This window comes from Ptychodera flava, chromosome 22, assembly GCF_041260155.1.
Source record: "Ptychodera flava strain L36383 chromosome 22, AS_Pfla_20210202, whole genome shotgun sequence".
Taxonomy (NCBI): domain Eukaryota; kingdom Metazoa; phylum Hemichordata; class Enteropneusta; family Ptychoderidae; genus Ptychodera; species Ptychodera flava.
In genome coordinates this window covers 1,530,367-1,551,285 of record NC_091949.1, presented here as the reverse complement: position 1 = coordinate 1,551,285, position 20,919 = coordinate 1,530,367, and the positions used below count along the sequence as shown (strand labels likewise).

General features: G+C 40.4%; 1 protein-coding gene across 5 annotated transcripts in view; it reads right to left on the bottom strand.

Moving 5' to 3' along the window:
* Positions 1–16,935, bottom strand: part of LOC139122446 (heparan-alpha-glucosaminide N-acetyltransferase-like) — a 381,449-nt gene extending 364,514 nt beyond the window's left edge. For 4 of the 5 annotated variants that reach the window (XR_011549472.1, XM_070687823.1, XM_070687819.1 and 1 more), the window contains exons 1-2: positions 16,783–16,923; positions 15,834–16,060 (exon numbers count right to left, since the gene is read on the bottom strand). Coding sequence is in view for 4 of the 5 variants with exons in the window: in XM_070687819.1 (XP_070543920.1) it covers positions 15,834–16,060; positions 16,783–16,912 (357 nt within the window). In the remaining variant the exon portion in view is untranslated. Of the gene's footprint in view, positions 1–15,833; positions 16,061–16,782 lie in introns of all 5 variants that reach the window. The other variant, XM_070687822.1, reaches the window with a different exon arrangement.
* Between the last annotated feature and the right edge of the window lie 3,984 nt (positions 16,936–20,919).

Genomic DNA, 20,919 nt, shown 5'->3' with positions numbered 1-20,919 from the left:
CGTTCGCCGTCACGCACGTCCACACCGGGGAAACATCACCTCGCTCGTGAGTTTGTAGAAGACCCAGGGGTTAGTGCTATGGGTGCGGCAGCACCCTCAAACCTGTCCTGTTCCCCCTGGGTTGTGTCACTTGGCCACGTACTTTGAACGACTTGGAAGAGTCGCACAGTGCAGTCTGCTTTGACGTAGTGCCAACGACATAGCTTCGCCATTGAAGGAAGGCGTGTACGTAGTTTGGCCAGTTCAGTGCACACTTAGCTCGTTAGTGTTACCGTTTCCTAACAGGTTAGTTGTGCAGTTGTTACTAAGGTGCAGTTTTGTACCACCTTAGCTCTGGACAGTGCAACTGCTCTATGCACTAACCCAAACGACAGATGGTTGGTACAACGTCTACGTCGCACGAGCACAGCCTCCGTTGGGCTGTGCCCCTCCCACGTGATACAACGCACTTTCATATATTACTATAGCGTCCTTACGGATCTGCCAAAAACGAAAGTGGGGGTAAAAACAAAAGAAACGAAAATATGCGATCCATAGATAGTATTTTATTCGGGAATAATTTACATTATGCCGAACAATAAATCTCGGAGTCTGTCTCGACGTCCGAGTGCATGGTCCGTGTTTCAAAATTAAAAAGGGGGGTGGCAGATCCGTGTTACAAAATTATAATCGGGGGAATTGTACAAAATATCCATCTAAACACAAAACAAACGAAAATATGCGATCCATAGATAGTATTTTATTCGGGAATAATTTACATTATGCCGAACAATAAATCTCGGAGTCTGTCTCGACGTCCGAGTGCATGGTCCGTGTTTCAAAAATTAAAAAGGGGGTGGCAGATCCGTGTTACAAAAATTATAATCGGGGAATTGTACAAAATAATCCATCTAAACAAAACAAACGAAAATATGCGATCCATAGATAGTATTTTATTCGGGAATAATTTACATTATGCCGAATAATAATCTCAGAGTCTGTCTCGACGTCCGAGTGCATGGTCCGTGTTACAAAGATTACAATCGGGGGATTGTACAAAATAATCCGTGTTTCAATTACAATCAGCGGGATCGTAAAGCACAAACAAACGGCACAACCGTGCTCAAAATGTGATCATGGTCCGTGTTAAGAATACAGTCAAGCCACTGTGAGGCGAAGCTATCCCTGTCCGTTATTTACGTCGGATTCTCTTGCTGATGGGTGTCGTCGGGGCTGTGTGAGTAGAGGTCTGCACGCCAACGCTCCTCTTACCTCGTAGCATCATGCGATGATGAAAAGCTGCAAAACACTCGCCCTCGTGAAGATGAACCCGCGCACAGACTACATCCTTTGGACGTCTCAGACAGTCGTCCACTCGCAGTGGTCTTACCCTCTCTGTTGCATACTTTACAGCATTTCTGCCGCCCCTCCAAAAGGCTGACAACGTGCATCGGCTGATTTTGTGGATTTATGTACGAGGCAAGAGAAACGGTGGCCTCGACCTCTCTCACACTGGGCTGCGATCGCCCACAATAACCGCCAATGAGTTGTTTCCCGACACGCAGATGAAACATCTTATGGGTCAGCTTACTATCAGGGTGTACATGCTTGAAGCATATATATGCATTTACCAGGGCAACATCAATCAGGTAACATGCCAGATATGTCCACCATCTGTGATTCTTGCGCCCAGTGTGAAAGTACTTGCGCTTCTGGTTGGCTCGGTCGACACCTCCCATGTACCGGCGATAATTATACAGCGACAGAGGCACTTGTCGCTGCTCGTCTCCCTCCCCCACTGGCACGCACTCCAAGGGTGGATAGACCATATTCAAGATCAGCACCTGAGCGTTACTATCCTGATAAGCAGTGATGTTAAGACGAGAGTCCGTTCTGGTCGTGGCTTTCATATCCCCAACAGACAGAGGAAGGCGCTTCCTCTTACCCGGCGGAATTAATTGAGGGGGCATGGTGCGACGATTACGGCGGTTAAAAATCCCCCCCACGTAGATCCCGTCTCCCTCAGCTCTCTTGCAGTAACGACCGCGCTAAACAAGCTATCACAAAAAAAGCTGTGGTTATATTCACAAAATGGCTGGACCAGCTCCATCGTAGTTCTTTTCACCACACCTCGCTCCTGCCGTCTCCCATCAGTCCGATCCAAAAATTTCACACCTAGGTACGGTGCAAAGTTAGCGATGTATGCAGTGGTGGAGTCGCATAGCTGCCATATCTTAAAACCGTCTCGGTCAGGCTTATGCGGTAATCTCTGCTTAAATTTAGAACGGCCCTTGAATCGCACCATGCCCTCGTCGATGGAGATCTCTCTACCCATCTTATAATTATTTACGCACCTGTCAACTATGGGCTCCATCCATGGATTGATTTTATAAAGGGGATCCTCCTGACACCGACGTCGGCGGCGTGCCTAATCAGGATCACAACGTGGATCGTTCTCTGGGTCTGCCAGATGAAAATATCGCATAAGCTGCTAAAAGCAACTGCGGGTAATCACAGTAGAAATACCCTGGTTTCTCAGAAATGGATCGCTAGACCAATAATCCTCCACTGATGATTTACGGTCGATACCCATACAGACTAAGACGCCAATGAACGCCTGCACCTCTCGGTAGTCAGCGTTACGCCAGTATTTATCGATCTTTCTAGCGATATATCGCTGGTGGAACTTGGCGTATTTATTAGTCTCGTCCTTTGCCAATCTGATCAGTGTAGCTGGAATAAACTTAAAAAAGTAATCGATCTCACGGGAGTGGCTGGGCAAGGTGAAAGTCGGTCCTCTCTCCTGGTCAAATCGGTCTCCTCAAATATATTAGCATCGGTAGTTTCCGACATACGCCAGACAGGAGGGGTGTCGTCCTCCGCCAACACAGCAGCAATGTCATCATCGTCGTCAGAGCTTGCCTCACCTACATACTGCCTGTCATAAAAGTCATCGTCCTCTGCCGCATCCTCGTCAACCTCCGAGTCGGACTCAGCGGTGATATCACCGTCGTCTGGGCGTCTGGGCCTGAACTCGCCCGTAGCGGCATCAAGGATCATATCTGGCTCAAAATCAGGTGGGCTATCCTGATAACGAACCCTCCGCACTATCTTTTTCGGCGGGGACATCGCAGCACACGAAACTATGGCAGGAGCGGGCTGGGCAGCCTCTGCTGATGACGAGGACTCAAGCTCTTTCGCACTGGGCACAGGAACCTCTCCTGACGCAGGATGAGGGCTCATGGTGCATGCAACAGGTGGTGTCTCTCCCGGAGCAGCCGGGGGAGAACCAATGGCATCAGCCGTCTCGTTACTAACTGTCTCACTAGCAGCAGCAGACGTAGTCTGTGCAGGTGAAGTATCTCCCACAAGAGCAGATGTAGTCTCTGCAGGTGAAGTAGTCTCTCCCGGAGCAGCCGGGTGAGAACCACTGGCAACCGGTGACCCACCATCATCATCATCGGTAGAACGATCAGTCTTACGTTTACGCTTACCACTGGGTTTTTCAGCCGGAGATAGCTTCGCCTTACGGGCGCGTTTCTTGCCCGACTTCTTAGAACGTTTACTAGGGACATCACAACGATCGCTACCACTACCGCCCGGAGACTGCATCTTTGAGCTTCAGTCGTCTGCTCGCCTTCAGAAAACTTTGCGGTCCGTCAAGCTCATGTCTGGAACAGTGTCGACAGACTAGCAGGTCCCACCCTTTTAAAGCCACAGGGAAACAAAGCCCTGGACATGATTGGACGCAGGGGTGTTTATATATGCAGCCACCTGTTATTATAATGAACCTACGGCAATCAGGCTACCAACCGGCGCTGACATTCCTACCCGTCATGTAAATTGCCTGTCCGTACCATTTGATATGCTAATAATACTCGTTTGCGATGCAAATCCCTCGAGCACTTAGCATACCATAGTCAATGTCATTAGCATCTCAACTTGACATTCCATCCAGCTGGGTACGTGGCATGCGCACCTGCCACCCAAGGACGTTGGCCCAAGCCCATGCTCAGTACAGGTGGGAAACCCGTATCTTTAACCTCATGTCCCTTCTAAGTACGCCCGAGCAGGGCGTATTGTCATCCAAGTCGGTGACAAGCCAACCCGACTGATCGCCCATTAAGCAGTAATGGACTGGCCGTCTCGTTCTTGTACGGCAACGAACAGTGCTTCAGCGGCTTGTTTAGGTCATGACCGTTGCCTTCCGAGTGGCTTACCCAACTAAGGCGGTCAAAGATGAAGGATACCAAAATTGTCAACAGCTGTCTCGGCCTCATCCGTTGGGCAAACATGGCTCCTTCAAATTACGTGGCCAGCACGTCTACGTCATCAGCGGTGATGACGACCTGTCATTGACGCCCGAGTGCGTAAAACTCGGAATATACCGACAGGTACCTCTACCTGAGTCGGTCATACTACGGTATAAACCAAACACAGGTCTGCCAACTCCCGTTAGACTCGGCCGTTAGCCGAACTTCACAGGGACAACATAGGCGTAACAAGTCGGTGAACAACGGTTCACGCACCTAACCGCAGCCGCCAAGTCGTTGAACAATGGGATGGAATTTCGAGGCTTTGTTCGTGAATGGCAAGGCTGAGGCGGTGTGTTTCATTGCACGGCTTGAACGTCTAGAGCCAAGTGCAGCCGACAACGTCCGACATCTGACTGGGTAGTCTTTTCGAGAAGGTAACAAGTCGGTTAAAAGCGGTGGTTACCCTTCACAAATGTCGCTCAAGTCCGTTCCGATCAGTTCCATGTCAGGGACTAATCAAGCCGAGTCCGTCAAATCCGTCCGCACTTCCCGTCAATCAGGACTAAGTCCGTGATTTTCGTCTCGCACCATTGGCAAAAATTGCACCGCCAGCTGAGGCGGTCTTAGGCGGTTGCCTTATAGATTAGCGTTGCCGAGACGGTCAATTTCGGCCGCGCAATCTAGTAGTGCCTCAGAGCCAAGTTAGACCAAACTCCGCTAGGATACGTCACCATGCTCACCTGCCAAGTATGCTACTCGTTCCCCCCCAAAAAAAACAGTCCCCAACGGGGTAGGGGACTGGCTGGGTAGCTTCTGCACCTTTCCCTGTCCTTGCACTCCCTGTGAACCCATTTCGAGAGCAAACGCCGTTCCTCGCCCAAAACCTGTCCTCAAACGACCCCTAGCGTGAGCAAGGGTTTGCTACACGTAGTTCCGTCGACTAGGCAGGAAAGGGGTACCAAAAAGTAGCCCGATTTCCACCGCCTTAGGGGGATAACGGCCGTGGCTGCTCAGATTCTAGCTACACCGAATTTCAAGCGGATTTTCACCGACTTGGCAGGAAAAGGGTTAATGAAGTTTGTGTGTCCCTGACATATGTAAGGCGTCTTTGCACGATTGGTTTTATGACAAAGTCTAGAAATTCCGAGATTTGCTTTAATGGGCTTGAGCAGCCATTTCGTTGCTTAAATATTACGCCCGGTTGTTCTGATTCAAATGAATGTACGAGTAGGACATGCACCCTATTTACCTATCACGGATTTCAACCCTGGACCAATCACCGCCACTTCTACTACCACACTCCAAAAACAGCACACATGTACATGGTTTATTGGGCTCGAGCAGCCATTACGTTGCTTAAATATTACGCCCGGTTGTTCTGATTCAAATGAATGTACGAGTAGGACATGCACCCTATTTACCTATCACGGATTTCAACCCTGGACCAATCACCGCCACTTCTACTACCACACCCCAAAAACAGCACACATGTACAAGGAGTAAGATAACAAACACACTTTGCACTTTGAAAAGTTACAATTCAACGTTATTTTTATTAAACATAATCACTGTAGTTGTATTAAATTAAACTTACTCAATACATTAAAATTGCGTAGGAAAGTCAGCGTACAAAGTTGGATACGGTTATTTGACAGTTAGCTAAATCGTTATTATCGTTTCAAAGAAAACAGTCTTATTTTCTTCAATCATTCACCGGATCAGGCATGTTTTTCGACTGTTCGTTCAGCACTAACCCTTCAAATTTTCTGTGCATATCTTCTCCAAACGTTCTTGGTGGATCGGGGGGTTGTGATCTCTCTGCGGCATCACTCCAGCGTGTCCGCTTCACACCGTTACCCCGGTAATTTGTCTGCCTACCGTCCTTTTCGCTTTGTCTGTCATTGTCTCGTTCTTTTTCACCAAGTTGCTGTATGCCAGTCCCAAAGCTCTCTTGATAGTTTGTTTCTCATGATATTGCACAATCTTATGATGCGAATGAATTTGTTGATATCTGATAGGACAATTTTTCTATACAGGAACTTCGGAATGGGAAAAAATTTCAATCCTTTGCTTAATGCTTTGATTTCAACATTTTGTAAGGTTTGATTTGCAAGATTTTTGATGAATCTGAAAATCTTTCTGAGTGCTTGTTTTTGTTTAATCTTCGAATTTCTGTTTAAATTCTTCCTGGCGTTTTTTATGTCTTTAGTTTCCAAACAGCAAAACGAGACCAAAAACAAAAGGCAAAGACGCTTTTCATAAAATTCACGAAAGCTGCAAAAAAGCAAGATAAGCTAGCTTCAAATTAAACGACAAAAAATCTTCTCTTTGTTCACAAAACCCTGACCAAACAGTCTTTTAAGGCCAGCACATCCTCCAAAAAGAGAACTACTGTAGCACAAAACTATGTGTCTGTCAAGACACGTCGAGACATAAAAACATAGGGCCAAAGTCCCTGTAGCTACTATAGACATGGATACATGTCTATAGTATTTCAGTATTTCCTGACTGTATGAAATTATCTCACTAAGGTCATCCTAGGGACATGTAAACCAAATATTAAAGCTGTCTGACCAGCGGTTTTGAAAAAACAAGCGACTCAACAGTTGACAGAGCTCTGCTGTGTTACCTTTTGTGACACATGTATTGATGAAGAAGGTGGATATCTTTGATAGCTCATTTCAGGATGGCCTGACCAAAAATGGAAAAAAATTCCGTAAAAATACAGATTTGCATATTTCATCAGACTACATTAGTCTATAATAGCAAATAAACGAGAGTTAATTACATTCTAATTAAAGTAAACAAGACTTGCTTAAATTAAGATTAATTAAGTCATAAAAAAACAGCATATCTGTCAGGTTATAAAGAATCTTGAGCTGGTTACCTTTATCAGTATTTTCATCCTATTAACCAAGCACATTTTAACTTTCAAATTAACATTGTAAGTAAGTTCTGTTGAATAAGTGAGAACGTACTCAGAGAAAGCACACTGAAGAGACAAATGTTTGAAACTTAAGAAGTTCAAGGTCATCAAAAGCATTATAAGGAATCATGTTACACTTTCATTGCACTGTTTACACAGATTGCATAATTGCTATAAATAGTACATGAGGAATCTTACAGCCAAGCTTTACCATAAAAACCCTATCACTTTGACCACTCTTTTAAGGTAGAGACACACGTTAGATGATACTTATTTTAAACTCACTTTTTCTCAATAAATTTCACTTTTAGACCCCACACATTATATATTTTCTGTTAGCCCTATATCTCAACATTATGAAAAATATGTTTATTTCCGAAATCACAGTGTTTGTGACCATTTCTCTCAAAAATATGCGTTTTTGAGTTTTTTACCTGAAAAAAATTAGGTGTTACAGGACTATGGCGACTTGAGATGTTTTAACAGAAATCAACAATGGAGTAGTCTGGGGAAAAAACGGTGTCCCAGATTTTTCTATTCCCTCCACTCTATTTTTTTCCTCAAAAGAGTAATCTTATTTTATCCTTACCAAGACAACCATAAATGGAAATTAGAACTTTCTCTATCTCTATTTATTTGACCACCCTATCATGACAAACTATTATGAGCAATTTCTTTCAGATAACATAAATGGTGGTTCAGAAGTATCAAAGTTGGGATTCAGGAAAGTTGCCTTTACATGTTTAATCCTCCAAGATGGTAAGCATTTCACTGTGAACTGTCAAAAAAAGTTGAACTTACTGATAATTCCACACTAAAATTATTTTGGCTTTGATGATTTCCTAATTAATTCAATTATTTAAAATCTTATTAATTATTTTTTTCTGGGTGAATTGATAGGGTTTATACAGTACAAGAATTATATACAATGTAAGTCAAATTTGACCAAAAATGACAAAAAAATTCCTCAAAAATACACATTTGCATATTTCATCACAATTTGAACAAATCTAAGTTGGGTTATCCCAAGGGACCTGTATACCAAATAACAAAGCTGTCTGACCAGCGGTTATGAAGAAGAAGATTTTTTACCAAAAACACCTTTTTTGGCATTAATTTGCCTATTTTCAACAATATCAAAAAATTAAAAAATATAGTTTCTCAAAATCATATTTTTCATCTACACAACAAATATCAAATCAGTAAGTACTGCGGTTCTCAAGATATTTGAGTGGACGGACGCCTCACAAACGGACATACATACATACATACATACATACATACATACATACAGACTGACGACGGACGCCGGACGGATACCCATCCCAATAGCTTCTATAGACTATAGTCTATAGTAGCTAAAAACCCAGAAAATTCAACAAACGAAACAGGCTTCTCAAACAAAGGAAGCAAATGACCAAATTCACGAACATAAAACCTTTTTTCGGGGACCAAGGTTACATGACCAGGGTCAAGGCATGATTTATTCACCGGTTTCTCACCATGTTTTTCGTTATCGTGAAATCACACTACTATTGAACCACTGACCATATCGTAACACGTTCAAAGGTAGAACCGATGCGCAAAGTTTCCCTCATTTCCTTTACATTGATTCAGTTTTTCAGACAGAGGCCATTGTTAAATAATCAATAATTTCATAATAGTTTGTAACTTGTGTTGAGCTTATTGCCTAAGTTTTGGTACATTTATCATTTATTTTGAGTTTATGGATCATCAAGACAAATAGTACATTACCTCTAAACTATCATTTTGTCATGTAAATGGGCTATTGTACTGAGCATAGTGAACTTCATAATAGGCCATTTTGTAATTTTCGGTTGCCACTTTGGTTTTAGGACGTCATCACAATAATCAATTTTCATCAATTATATGTGTTGTCTGTAATTTTGAGTGTTAATTTCAGTTCAGGGACTAAAATGCTGGACACAGGCTTACTTAACAGTATTTGAACATTATCACATGATATTATGGGGGATATTTTGAATTTGGTCGGCCATTTTGGATTTATGACATCATCACAATAATTGATTAGCATCAATTTTATGTTTTATTTATAATTGAGAATGTTTATGTCAGTTTATTCAAAAAAATATTGAAAACTGTCCGAATAAGCCGTGTTTTTACCATTTTTAAGCAATATAATGGCGGCCATTTTGAATTTATGACGTCATCGAGCCTTTCCAGTGGCCCAAATTTTTGGAGCAATAGCTAATTTTGATCTACACATATATGCGAACATTTGTAGCAAATTTGGTACTTTTGTCATTCGTGTAACGATATTTTTGTTAAGCCACCTTGACTATAGGGACTATAGGGAAGCAGTTCTGTTTTATCAGTGTGATCATTCTGATCATCTTCATTTTGTTCTATTACAGACGTTAAAGTTAGGATAGTATTATGTTGTCCTGTCAATGGAAAAAAATCAATATCTTTTTGTGTGGCTAAACAGGTGCTAAAAGTATCCCTGTTTTACCTCAAACTATTCTGTATGGCTGGTTACACTTGCAAGTGCTTCAAAATTTTATGAAATTCCTATCTCCTCTCTCAATAATGCATGATTTTCAACACAATTTGAAAAGGTAAAATTGACAAGGTCATCTAGACTTATCATGAGTCTAAATGACCTTGTAGTAAACTAGGAAGCTGCTACTACCTTCATGTAGTATCTCAACAAATATTTCATGCTTCACTGGGTTAAGACCTAGTGATCGCAGCTAGATCACACCAATCTAAATACATGCACTTCTCTAGAACTACTACTTGTGAATATTGTTGAGGGTAGCACACTTGAAACTTTATCTAGAACTACTAGAGTAACTTGAAACAAATTTTGCAGAAATTCATTCATTTTTTCCTGACATGGTTAAGCCCTCAGACTTGGAACAAGTGTGGAGGTCAAGCCATAATTGTCCATTGTGAGTTACTAGTACTTTAAAGGCAGAGCCCCCCTTTAAAAGGACGCAAAGCTATGGCGGCGTTCATTGTGTAAGTGGACACCAAACAGGCAACACGCAGGCACACGCTCCAGAAAATGCCACTTTTTAGTTTTTACTGGCCGCAAAAACGCAGACAGACTGCCAAGCGGTCAGCGCGAAGCTGCTGCCGATCGAACTCTGTGGTTATATTCAAAGTCTAACACGACTGGAAGACAATTTTTTAGGAAATTTGAGCGTTTGTGGTGGGGAATCGATGAACCGACCCTCAATCAAACGCTTGTATAAACTCTGTTTGCAGGATTAGCAAAAGGTGACAAAAGGTTGAGATCAGTTTGTGTAATTAATGTTATAGAAATCAAACATCATACTGGCCAAGTGTTTGACTGGGAGGAGAACTCCACTAATGCGAGAACCTGGGATTGAAAAGTGCGGCTTTAACGTAGCATTGAAAATGTTTCTTCAGAATGGGCGAGATACATCAACATTCCTCCCTCATCAGAATGATGCTGGTGAAACACTGACTATGTCAAACACATTGCTGTTATTATAGCTAGTAAAGTTGTTGTTGTTTGAAGGCATTTTCTTATTGCTGTTAACATTTACAGTGACTGATGACAGGAATAAATGTTTTTCATATGGATATTAGAATATTGTTGCTATTTGCAATTTCCCCATCCTGAGTATTTTTAAATATGATTTGAAGTATCAAAGTAAGGAAATAATAGAAACCTCTGATCAACATTCAACAATTAAATTCAAAGGCGAAGCCTCCCTATAAAAGGGCGCAAAGCTATGAAAGCGTTCATTGTGTAAGTAGACACCAAACAGGCAGCACGCGGGCACGTGCTCCAGAAAATGCCACTTTTTTGTTTTTTACGACCGCAAAAATGCAGACAAACTGCCAAGCAGTCAGCGCGAAGCTGCTGCAGTTCAAACTCTGTGGTTATATTCAAATTCTAATGCAACTGGAAGACCGTTTTTTAGAAAATTTGAGCCTTGGTGGTGAGGAATCAATGACCGTTGACGATTTGAACCAACCATCAATCAAAGGCTTGTATAAACTCTGTTTGCAGGATTAGCAAAAGGTGACAAAAGGTTGAGATGAGTACTAGCCAGGTGTTTGACTGGGAGGATAACTCCACTAATGCGAAAAACTGGGATTGAAAAGTCATCGTTGATGACACAGTCCCCACTTGTTAATGGGTACTTTGATTACATGTCCTCAGAGTATATAGAGTCCTCTTCATTAATTAGGTCTGTGATAAAAATACTTTGATACAGATGACGCTCAATGGCCAAGAATGAGTTCCATGGTGATGAAAACATAAAACCAATGTAGGCCACCATCCTAAAGTTCAGAAAATGAGTCAACTAGGAATTAATCAACAGGATGTGCAAAACATTTGTGTACACAATTCTAACACTTGACAGATTATCACTGGTACCATATTTCATAAAGTTTGATGCAGTATTTACAACACTATGAGATCAACATCTGTATCAAGTTTCATCACATTTGACGTTGTATTAATTTATGGCTATATCACCCTAATTGGAAAGTCCATTACTTATGCAATTACAAATTAATTAAAATGACACTGATAAATGTCTTTTTCAATGTTAAAGCAATGTGAGCTTAACATCAGTTATCATCTGTATAAAGTTTCATGAATTGATGCAGTACATATTTCTTGACATATCAGCCTACTTACAAAACTTCAATAATTGACATGTTACTGCTACATGACGTGAAACAAATTGACGAGCATATGTATGAAATACTCGTAGGTCAATGTTCTTGTACCAACTTTGAATGATACTGGTGGAAATATGTCTGATTATGGCTCTGTACATTAGAAAATTGTAACAAAATCACCGCCATGCAGCAATATTTGATCTTACTGTTTCAAAACTCAACACGTATATGTATGATGTAAGTCAATGTACATGTACCAACTTTGAATGAGATCAGTTGAGACTTGCCAGAGTTATGGCTCTCGACATGAAACAACCATAACAAAATTGCTACCATGTGGCCATATTGGACCATCTCGTGAAACCCAGTGTTCTCCACGAGGGGTTTTTGACGGGCGGTGCGCCCGGCTTCTTTTTGTCGCCGCCCACCTTTAATCTCGCCCGCCCACCTTTATCTCGCCCGCCCACCTTTGTTTCTGTAGCCTAAACTGTTTTCACAGTCAGTTGTCCGAACAATATCTGAAAGCCTATTGAATAAAAATGACAGCAACTGACAACGTAGTGTAATAAAGAGGGGCCGTTCACACATCTGTCGGGGGTTTTTTGCGACTGCATGCAATCCTCAATGTTCTCCCCAGGCCGTTTAACAGGATTGGCCCCGATCCTTTATTTTTTTCGCACGATCCTCTTTCATATCCGCCGATACTCTTCAGTAAAATGTGGTTGAAGACCTATTGTTTCTCAGCGGCGATTTTGTCACGCTTTTATTTCAGCGAGCGTTAGTGTGAAACGGCCGTAGTGCCGATGAACATTGGCTAAGACTTCAATTCAAAAGCTTGAAATGTGTTAAGCTGCCGACGTACGTACAGACACCGTCCATTTCATACAACAGACACGGTACAAGGCTCGGTGTTGCATTTTTGCCAGCGGGCACTCAGTCAAAGCATCTATACTATAGGCAACTACCATTGCCGCCCATGTCTCGTACTTGTAAGGATCCGAAGGTCAGGAAAAGTGATTTCGATCAGATGTGGCTAAAATCGTATGATTGGTTGACACAAATATCAGATGCAAAAAAGTATGGTATTTCGCGTGTTCAGGTCGTTGCGTATCCGAGCCGAGTTAGCCATTTTGAGATCTGTGTACGTCCACATGACGTTGAAGCCATGTGTGTCACTTCCTGTCACGCATTCGTAACTTGCAAGCGATTCACTCGATTGACTTAGAGAAGCAGTTGCGTTTGATCAACTTTCAAAATCTGTGACCCTTTTAAAATATTAAAGGCACAATGAAATGAAGTAAAAAGAAAACAGCACGAGCTAAAATCATCATTCGTGTGATCATCCGAATACAGCAGCTATGTACATACGGTTCTGTACTATATAGTTCAAAGGTCGCGTGTGATCGAGATCAAGAGCGCCAGCGCGGCGTGCTCCACACAAACATGCATGGCAGGTACGCCGCGCAGTTGTCAAAGTTTTGTACGTTTGCCGAACTATGAGTCGATGAAATTTCAAATCTTTCTCTTGGAAATACCTGGTATCATTTTTTTCGGGCCTCTCTTTATTATGAATAGAGTTTTAAAGTCAACGGATGTTTCTCTGCAGGCATGCTCCGCTGACTCCGCATTGTAACTTAGTGCAAATATTCAGTCCCGTATAAACTTGTCATGGACGCCGCACGTAAAAAAGACGTTCATGGCTTTACCAATCCGGCTACAGACAAACATATAGTAACAGAGGATCATATGAAAATGTGCCACCATTTGCCACAGATTATTTCGAACACTGATTACTTCTCATGTAGCCTACTTTTGAATTTTCATGTTGGTATTGTGCAATATATTTAGGCTACTAAATTGTGTATTGTTTGTATTAGTTCAATTTTTTTTTCACTTTTGATGTTTTATTATTTATTTAATGTAATTAAATTTAAAAATAAATTGTATAGCTTGCCATTTATCACTGCTGAATGGAGAAAATATTAAAAATGTCAGAAGTATATCTCATCACTGGAATGCCTCATGAATAGCCCTGGTGATATGTAAATTGTATGCAAATATTATGCAAATAAATATGCTAATTAGCCGCCCGCCTTTAATTTTCATTTGTGGAGAACACTGAAACCAATCGACATACATAAATAAGTCAATGTCCTTGTACCAACTTTCAATAAATTCGCTTGATACATGTCTGAGTTATGGTTCCAGACATGAAAAAATCGGAAAAAAATGGCCACAAAACAAATCAATGTGCATATGTATGACATAGGTCACTGTCCTTGTACAATGATAAAAATTGGTGAATAAAATAAGTTGAGACATGCCCAAGTTTTGGCTAAGGACACGAAAAAATTGTAACAAAATGGCTGCCATGCAGCCATATTGGATCATATCATGAAACAAATTGACATACATATGTATGACATAGGTTAATGTCCTTGTACCAACTTTGAATAAATCGGTTGAGATATGCCTGAGAGTATTATGGCTCTGTACATGAAAAAGTCGTAACAAAATGGCCGCAAGGCAGCCATATTGGATCGTATCACATAACAAATTGACATGCATATGTATGACATTAGTCAATCTCCTTGTACCAACTTTGAATAAAATCGGTCGAAACATATCTGAGTTATGGCTCGTACATGAAAACATCGTAATAAAATGGCTGCCTAGCGGCCATATGGATCGTATCACATAACAAATTGACTTATATATGTATAACAAATTGATGTGCATATCTATGACATTGGTCAATGTCCTTGTACCAACGTTGAATAAAATCGGCTGAAACATGTCTGAGTTATGGCTCTGTACATGAAAAAATCGTAATAAAATGGCCGCCTGGCGGCCATATTGGATCGTATCACAAAACAAATTGACGTGCATATCTATGACATTGGTCAATGTCCTTGTACCAAGTTTGAATAAAATCGGTTGAAACATGTCTGAGTTATGGCTCTGTACATGAAAAAATCGTAATAAAATGGCCGCCTGGCGGCCATATTGGATCGTATCACAAAACAAATTGACGTGCATATCTATAACATTAGTCAATGTCCTTGTACCAACTTTGAATAAAATCGGTTGAAACATGTCTGAGATATGGCTCTATACATGAAAAAATCGTAATAAAATGGCCGCCTGGCGGCCATATTGGATCGTATCACAAAACAAATTGACGTGCATATCTATGACATTAGTCAATGTCCTTGTACCAACTTTGAATAAAATCGGTTGAAACATGTCTGAGTTATGGCTCTATACATGAAAATATCGTAATAAAATGGCCGCCTGGCGGCCATATTGGATCGTATCACAAAACAAATTGACGTGCATATCTATGACATTGGTCAATGTCCTTGTACCAACTTTGAATAAAATCGGTTGAAACATGTCTGAGTTATGGCTCTGTACATGAAAAAATCGTAATAAAATGGCCGCCTGGCGGCCATATTGGATTGTATCACAAAACAAATAGACGTGCATCTGTATGACATATGTAGTAATCCTTGTACCAAGTTTGAATGAAATCGCTTCTTGCATCTCTGAGATATCTGCGTGAACGGACGGACGCACCACACACGCACGCACGCACGCATGCACGGACATGACCAAACCTATAAGTCCCCCCGGACAGTGTCCATGGGGACTAAAAATTGCAGCTTTAAAGGAGGGTGGGTGTTTGGGCGCAAAACTTACATATATGAGTTTTTTATAAGACATTGAACTGGTGTACTTTAGTATGTTTATCTCTATATTTATGTGTAGATGTTATGTGCATCAAAGAGTGGTTGGTATTCTCCATAAATAATAAACAGCACAGTTTTCCTGAAACAATTTCGCATTTAGCAGTTTTGATTTGACAAAGGGAGGGGGAGGGGTTTGAAACAAAACCAAGGAATTACATTTCTAGTGGACTGTCAGCAATGATAAACGACCCCCTCAGATATTTGGAATTCAAGGACACTCAAAGAGTGCACACTGTGGTTCACATCACAAGGAACTCAAATTCTTACCTGATAGCATTCAGTAGTTTGTCCAAATATATCCAGATCAACTTTAACAGTGGAGTTGATATACAAGTATGCTGTATCAATTTTCTGTTCAAAGTCATGTGAATGTCCTATTACTTCAGGTGTATCAAATATCATTTCTTGCCTATCATGTATTAGCCTTTCCTCAGTCAACAATGTGCGTTGTGTACCTTCCAGAGAGAATAAAGCTGGAGTATCGACAGCTGTCACTATAGAGAGACATTTGAGGCAAGATTCTATTAGGTATACTAGTAAATATTGCGATTTCTACGCAGACTCCCCACCGCGAGGAAAATACATGTTGCAATATGTACAGCTATGTAATAAAGCTAAATCCCATGGTCTCATGTGATTACAAGAACATACGTGATAAATGCCAAGAACATATATGAACTACATCCATGATACTAAGTATATAAATGTGTAAAATTCACCGTTCAGTCAGGGACGAAAACAAGAAGACATCTTGTCATTGAACAATTTAAGGCAAGATCGTTTTTGTTTTTAGATTTTGTGCTTTTCAACCTATAGTCTGTGTCATTGGGAAAATTTGTGGGTTATGGAACCGGAACTGGAGCAAGGTTATGACACTGTGACAGGTTTAACATCAGAAAAAAATCCGTACATAATGGTTCGCCTTTTCGCGTGATCAAGAGAAACGAAAGTTTGTGTTGATAATTATATAATTACGCGTAAACGGCCGAGGCCTGGCCGTCAAATTGACAATATCATTCATAGGCGCTCGGCTTTCTCTAGACTGTACGGCCCAGGCTGCAGGGCAGGGCGGCACTGCACTGACAAATGAGAGGGAGCCAAGCCTTCCCTGAGAAAGATGTCAGCAATAATAATTATTATGCATCCCATTTCGGTTAGTTTTCCACGATAAAAATAACTGAATGCTTGTTGACGGGGATAGGACTAAGAGACTTACCAGTGTTGAATAGAGCTGTGAAGAATACCACCTTTTCAAAAAGCGACGCCATCTCATTATGCCTTATCGTGGGGACCACAGCCGAGCTATGGGACAACTGGGTCACTGCAGCTGTAATCATGTGACTCATTTCCCGTGTTGCAATGCAACAGGCGGAGCGGTAGTTGAGCCTGTTGAGCGATAGAGGGAGTACGCGCGTTTGGGAGTCCTGTCATCTGGTTGTAAATATGTCATGTGGTTGTTGGCTATGACACACCCATATTTGGTTATGTTTCGATGTCAAAGATCAGAGTTGAAAGTCCAAGCATGGGTAATTCCTTGCATTCTTGATACCTTGTGCTAACATTTAACATTTAACATTTTATTAGTACTCAACATACACTATCAGAGAGTGTTGTAAGGTACAGTACTCTTAGTACAAAGTGGAAAAAATTACATAATTACATTACTGAATTGCATCAGTGAATGCAATAAATGCAACAATGAACATACCGGTACATGAGTAAACAACTTTGCAAAGTATCTAATTACCAACTTGGGCAGAGTCACTGGAGGAAGCAATTGTATTTTTTCAGGAAAACTGCTAATGGTAATGTATTGTAACTCATGATATTGATGATAACAGCTTTTCTCTTGTAAACATCAGTGAGTCCGTCATCTGTAATTTCACAACTATTGTATAAATGTTTTCTTTCCTTGGTAAAATTAGTACAAGAAAAAACTAGATGCCATTCATCATCTAACTCATTCATATTACATCTACGACAAATTCTCTCATGTAAGGGAATTTTAGGAGATTTTTTCCTACCTAGCTCAATTTCTAAATTGTGGTCACTAACACGAAACTTTGTAAGACAACGCCTCAGGCTGAAGTCAGAAATGTATGCAAATAATTTTCCATGGTAAAGTTTGATTTAAACACTCTGTAAGTACGTAATTTATTACCATTACCAGTCTTTCTTTCATCATTATAAAGTTGACTCATCCAGGAGTCAATGTAATCTTTCTCCAATTTCTTACGTACACATTTGAAAAGCTGAAACTTTGATTTTACAGAAAAAGATTTGAAGACATTTCTCTGATAACAACTACCTGTAATTCTAGTAATGAAGTTAATCCAACTTGAATCACATTTGATATTTTCATTAAAAGCTTTTTTAAGAATGTGGTTTTCTGAAAGGCATGTAAGTCTGAACCAATATTTCAATACTGAAATGGTGAAAAGGATACGTAATGGAAACCTTCCAATCTCTCCTCTAATTGCAGCAAGAGGAGTGCGTTTGCTAACTCCCAAAACAAATCTGTAATATGAAGTACACAATTTTTCAAGAAAATTATCATCACTTGAAATTTCACTTGCCCAAATCTCTGATCCATATGAGAGTATAGGGACAATCAGTGTGTCAAATAACTTTATGCAGAGAGCAGGAGTAACCATTTTTTTTTCTAAAATGGATTTTCTAATACTGAATAAAGCCTTCCTGCTTTTTTCCTTAAATTTAATTGGTTATTTTAAACTTGCCATTTGGAGTAAAAACTGTACCTAAATAAGTGAATTCTTTGACTTGTTTTATGTTTTGATCATGCAATTTGAAAACTTTATTCTTGATCAAGCAGTTACTTTTGTTGAAAATCATTGTACTAGTTTTGGAGATATTTACACTGAGACCCCACTGTTGACAGTATGAATCAAGCTTATTTAGGCAATTTTGAAGACCTCCTGCAGTTTTTGAAATTAGCATTAGATCATCAGCATACAGAGTACAATTTAGTTTGACACCATCAATGTCAATGGGGTAATCAGAAACCTCTCCAAAAATATCAGGACAATCATTTACAAAATTATTAAACAATGTTGGTGAAAGATTACATCCCTGTTTAACACCACAGGAAGTTGTAAAGCTTTGAGAAAGACTTGTAGGCAATTTTACTTTATATGTGACATTTTAATAGTCTTAATGATTTTGTAAAAATTACCAGTGACACCAATATTTTGTAACTTTAAAAGCAGCCCTTTTCTCCAAACACTATGTGCTAGCTCTGGTTGTCAAAGCACGTTTTCATTTGTGCCATTTCGAAGCAAGTGAGTACAAGTATAGTAGTCTGTTCGATTCTTGATCGTAGGCTTGTAACACAAGGATACGATTTCTCATATATCTCTGGTGTTAGCATGCAGGCGGTTTTAAAATTCAGGGGTCTTTAAAATTCAGAGGTCAGACGAAACTGAGGTCCACATGACAGTTCGCCTCTGACTGTGTCTACATACATCAGTCATCATGATCGACCTCGACAGATTCAGCACTTTAGTGTTTGATCGTTATGGTCCAAAGCCGTACAAAGCTACTGTGCTTGATTCATGGCACTGCTTCAGTATTAAACAACGGTCGAAAATGCTCAAAGCATTATAAACCTTGTTGCATGGACACTCCGGCGCATCTCTCTTAGTGTGCTATGGCTGTGACTTCTAAGTTTTCCCAGTGGTTTATCATCTTTCTATGCCATCGCCAACTAATTTAAGTTGTCTAATCAAATTATTTGCAGGAACTGCATTTTGAGTATGCTGAGTCACAATGTGTAAGGGACTGGTCAGTTTCTTCGGCCTGGGGGGGGCCGGTGGATTCATGGGGGGGGTCACCCTGTTTTTGACTTTGGTGATAGGGGGGGGGTCACCATGTTTTTGAAATGCCCAATAGGGGGGGTCAGTGTGTTTTTGAATTTCGACACAGGCTCATCATTGCCTAAAATGCATCGTGTCAGCCACAAATTTCATCCAGTTGCATTTTTCGGCGCGCCCTTCGGGCGCGTAACTTTAATAATCAGACATATTTTTCAGCACGCCCAACTTTAACATATCAGGCATACATATATCAGAGATATATGTATGTTCAATATTTTTCAGCGTGCTCTTCAAGCGCATTACTTTAATATATCAGACATTTTTCAGCACACCCTTCCTGTGCATTACTTTAATACACAAGACACATCAGAGATATCAGGATGTTTCACATTTTTCTTCGCGCCCTTCGGGCGCCATACTTTAATATATCAGAGATATATGCCAGAGATATCTTGATGTTTGCTAAGTGAAAGTGTACTATTATGAAATCTGCATTTCATATGAAAAGCATGACAAATTCCTGATACTTTTCTGTTCTCTCTATGAGAATTCAGTATGAGAAAGCAACATGCACAAATATCAATGTTACAAGAAAAGGTCATCTCAGACTCTGCACACATCAGATTTGGCTAAAATGCCTCTCTATTGTTCCTCAGGAGATTTAATTGGATGGCTGGCAAGTCTTAACACCCATCAAAGTTTTGATTTACTGCTTTTTCCTGTTTGATATTAATGATTGACATCCATTTCTGTACAACAGTTCAGGACATCTGGTTAAGCATAGAAAGTGTGAAATACATTCACAGCTCATTCAAAATGTACTGTATTCAAACTTTAAGATTGACACTTTGAAATTCCTATCTTACAACTGACATGCCAACAATTTCATTAAAACACAGAATGACTTAAAATATAAATGTATGTAAAATATAACATATATATATATATATATATATATATATATATATATATATATTATATATATATATATATATATATATATAATATATATATATATATATATATATATATATATATATATATATATATATATATATATATTACATATTACAGTTGTCGCGTGCGAGGGGGGGGTCACCCTGTTTTCAAAATTTGGAATAGGGGGGTCACCCTGTTTTCAAAATTTGGAATAGGGGGGTCAGCCACTTTTTGACGTCGGCAAAAGATAATCCACCGGCCCCCCCCCCCAGGCCGAAGAAACTGACCAGTCCCTAACCCTGTTGCATGGACACTCTGGCGCATCTCTCTTAGTGTGCTAAGGCTGTGGATGCTAAGTTTTCTCATTGGTTTTCATCTTTCTATGCTATCGCCAACTGATTTAAGTTGTCTAATCTAAATTGTTTGCAGGAACTGCATTTTTTGCTCACGTGTTTACACACGTGGGCATATGTCGCAGCGATGTCTGTCTGTCTGTCTGTCTGTGTGTCTGTCTGTCTGTCTGTTGGTCCATTATCTCAAAAACGGCTTATCAGATCAGAATCAAATCTGGTACATATATT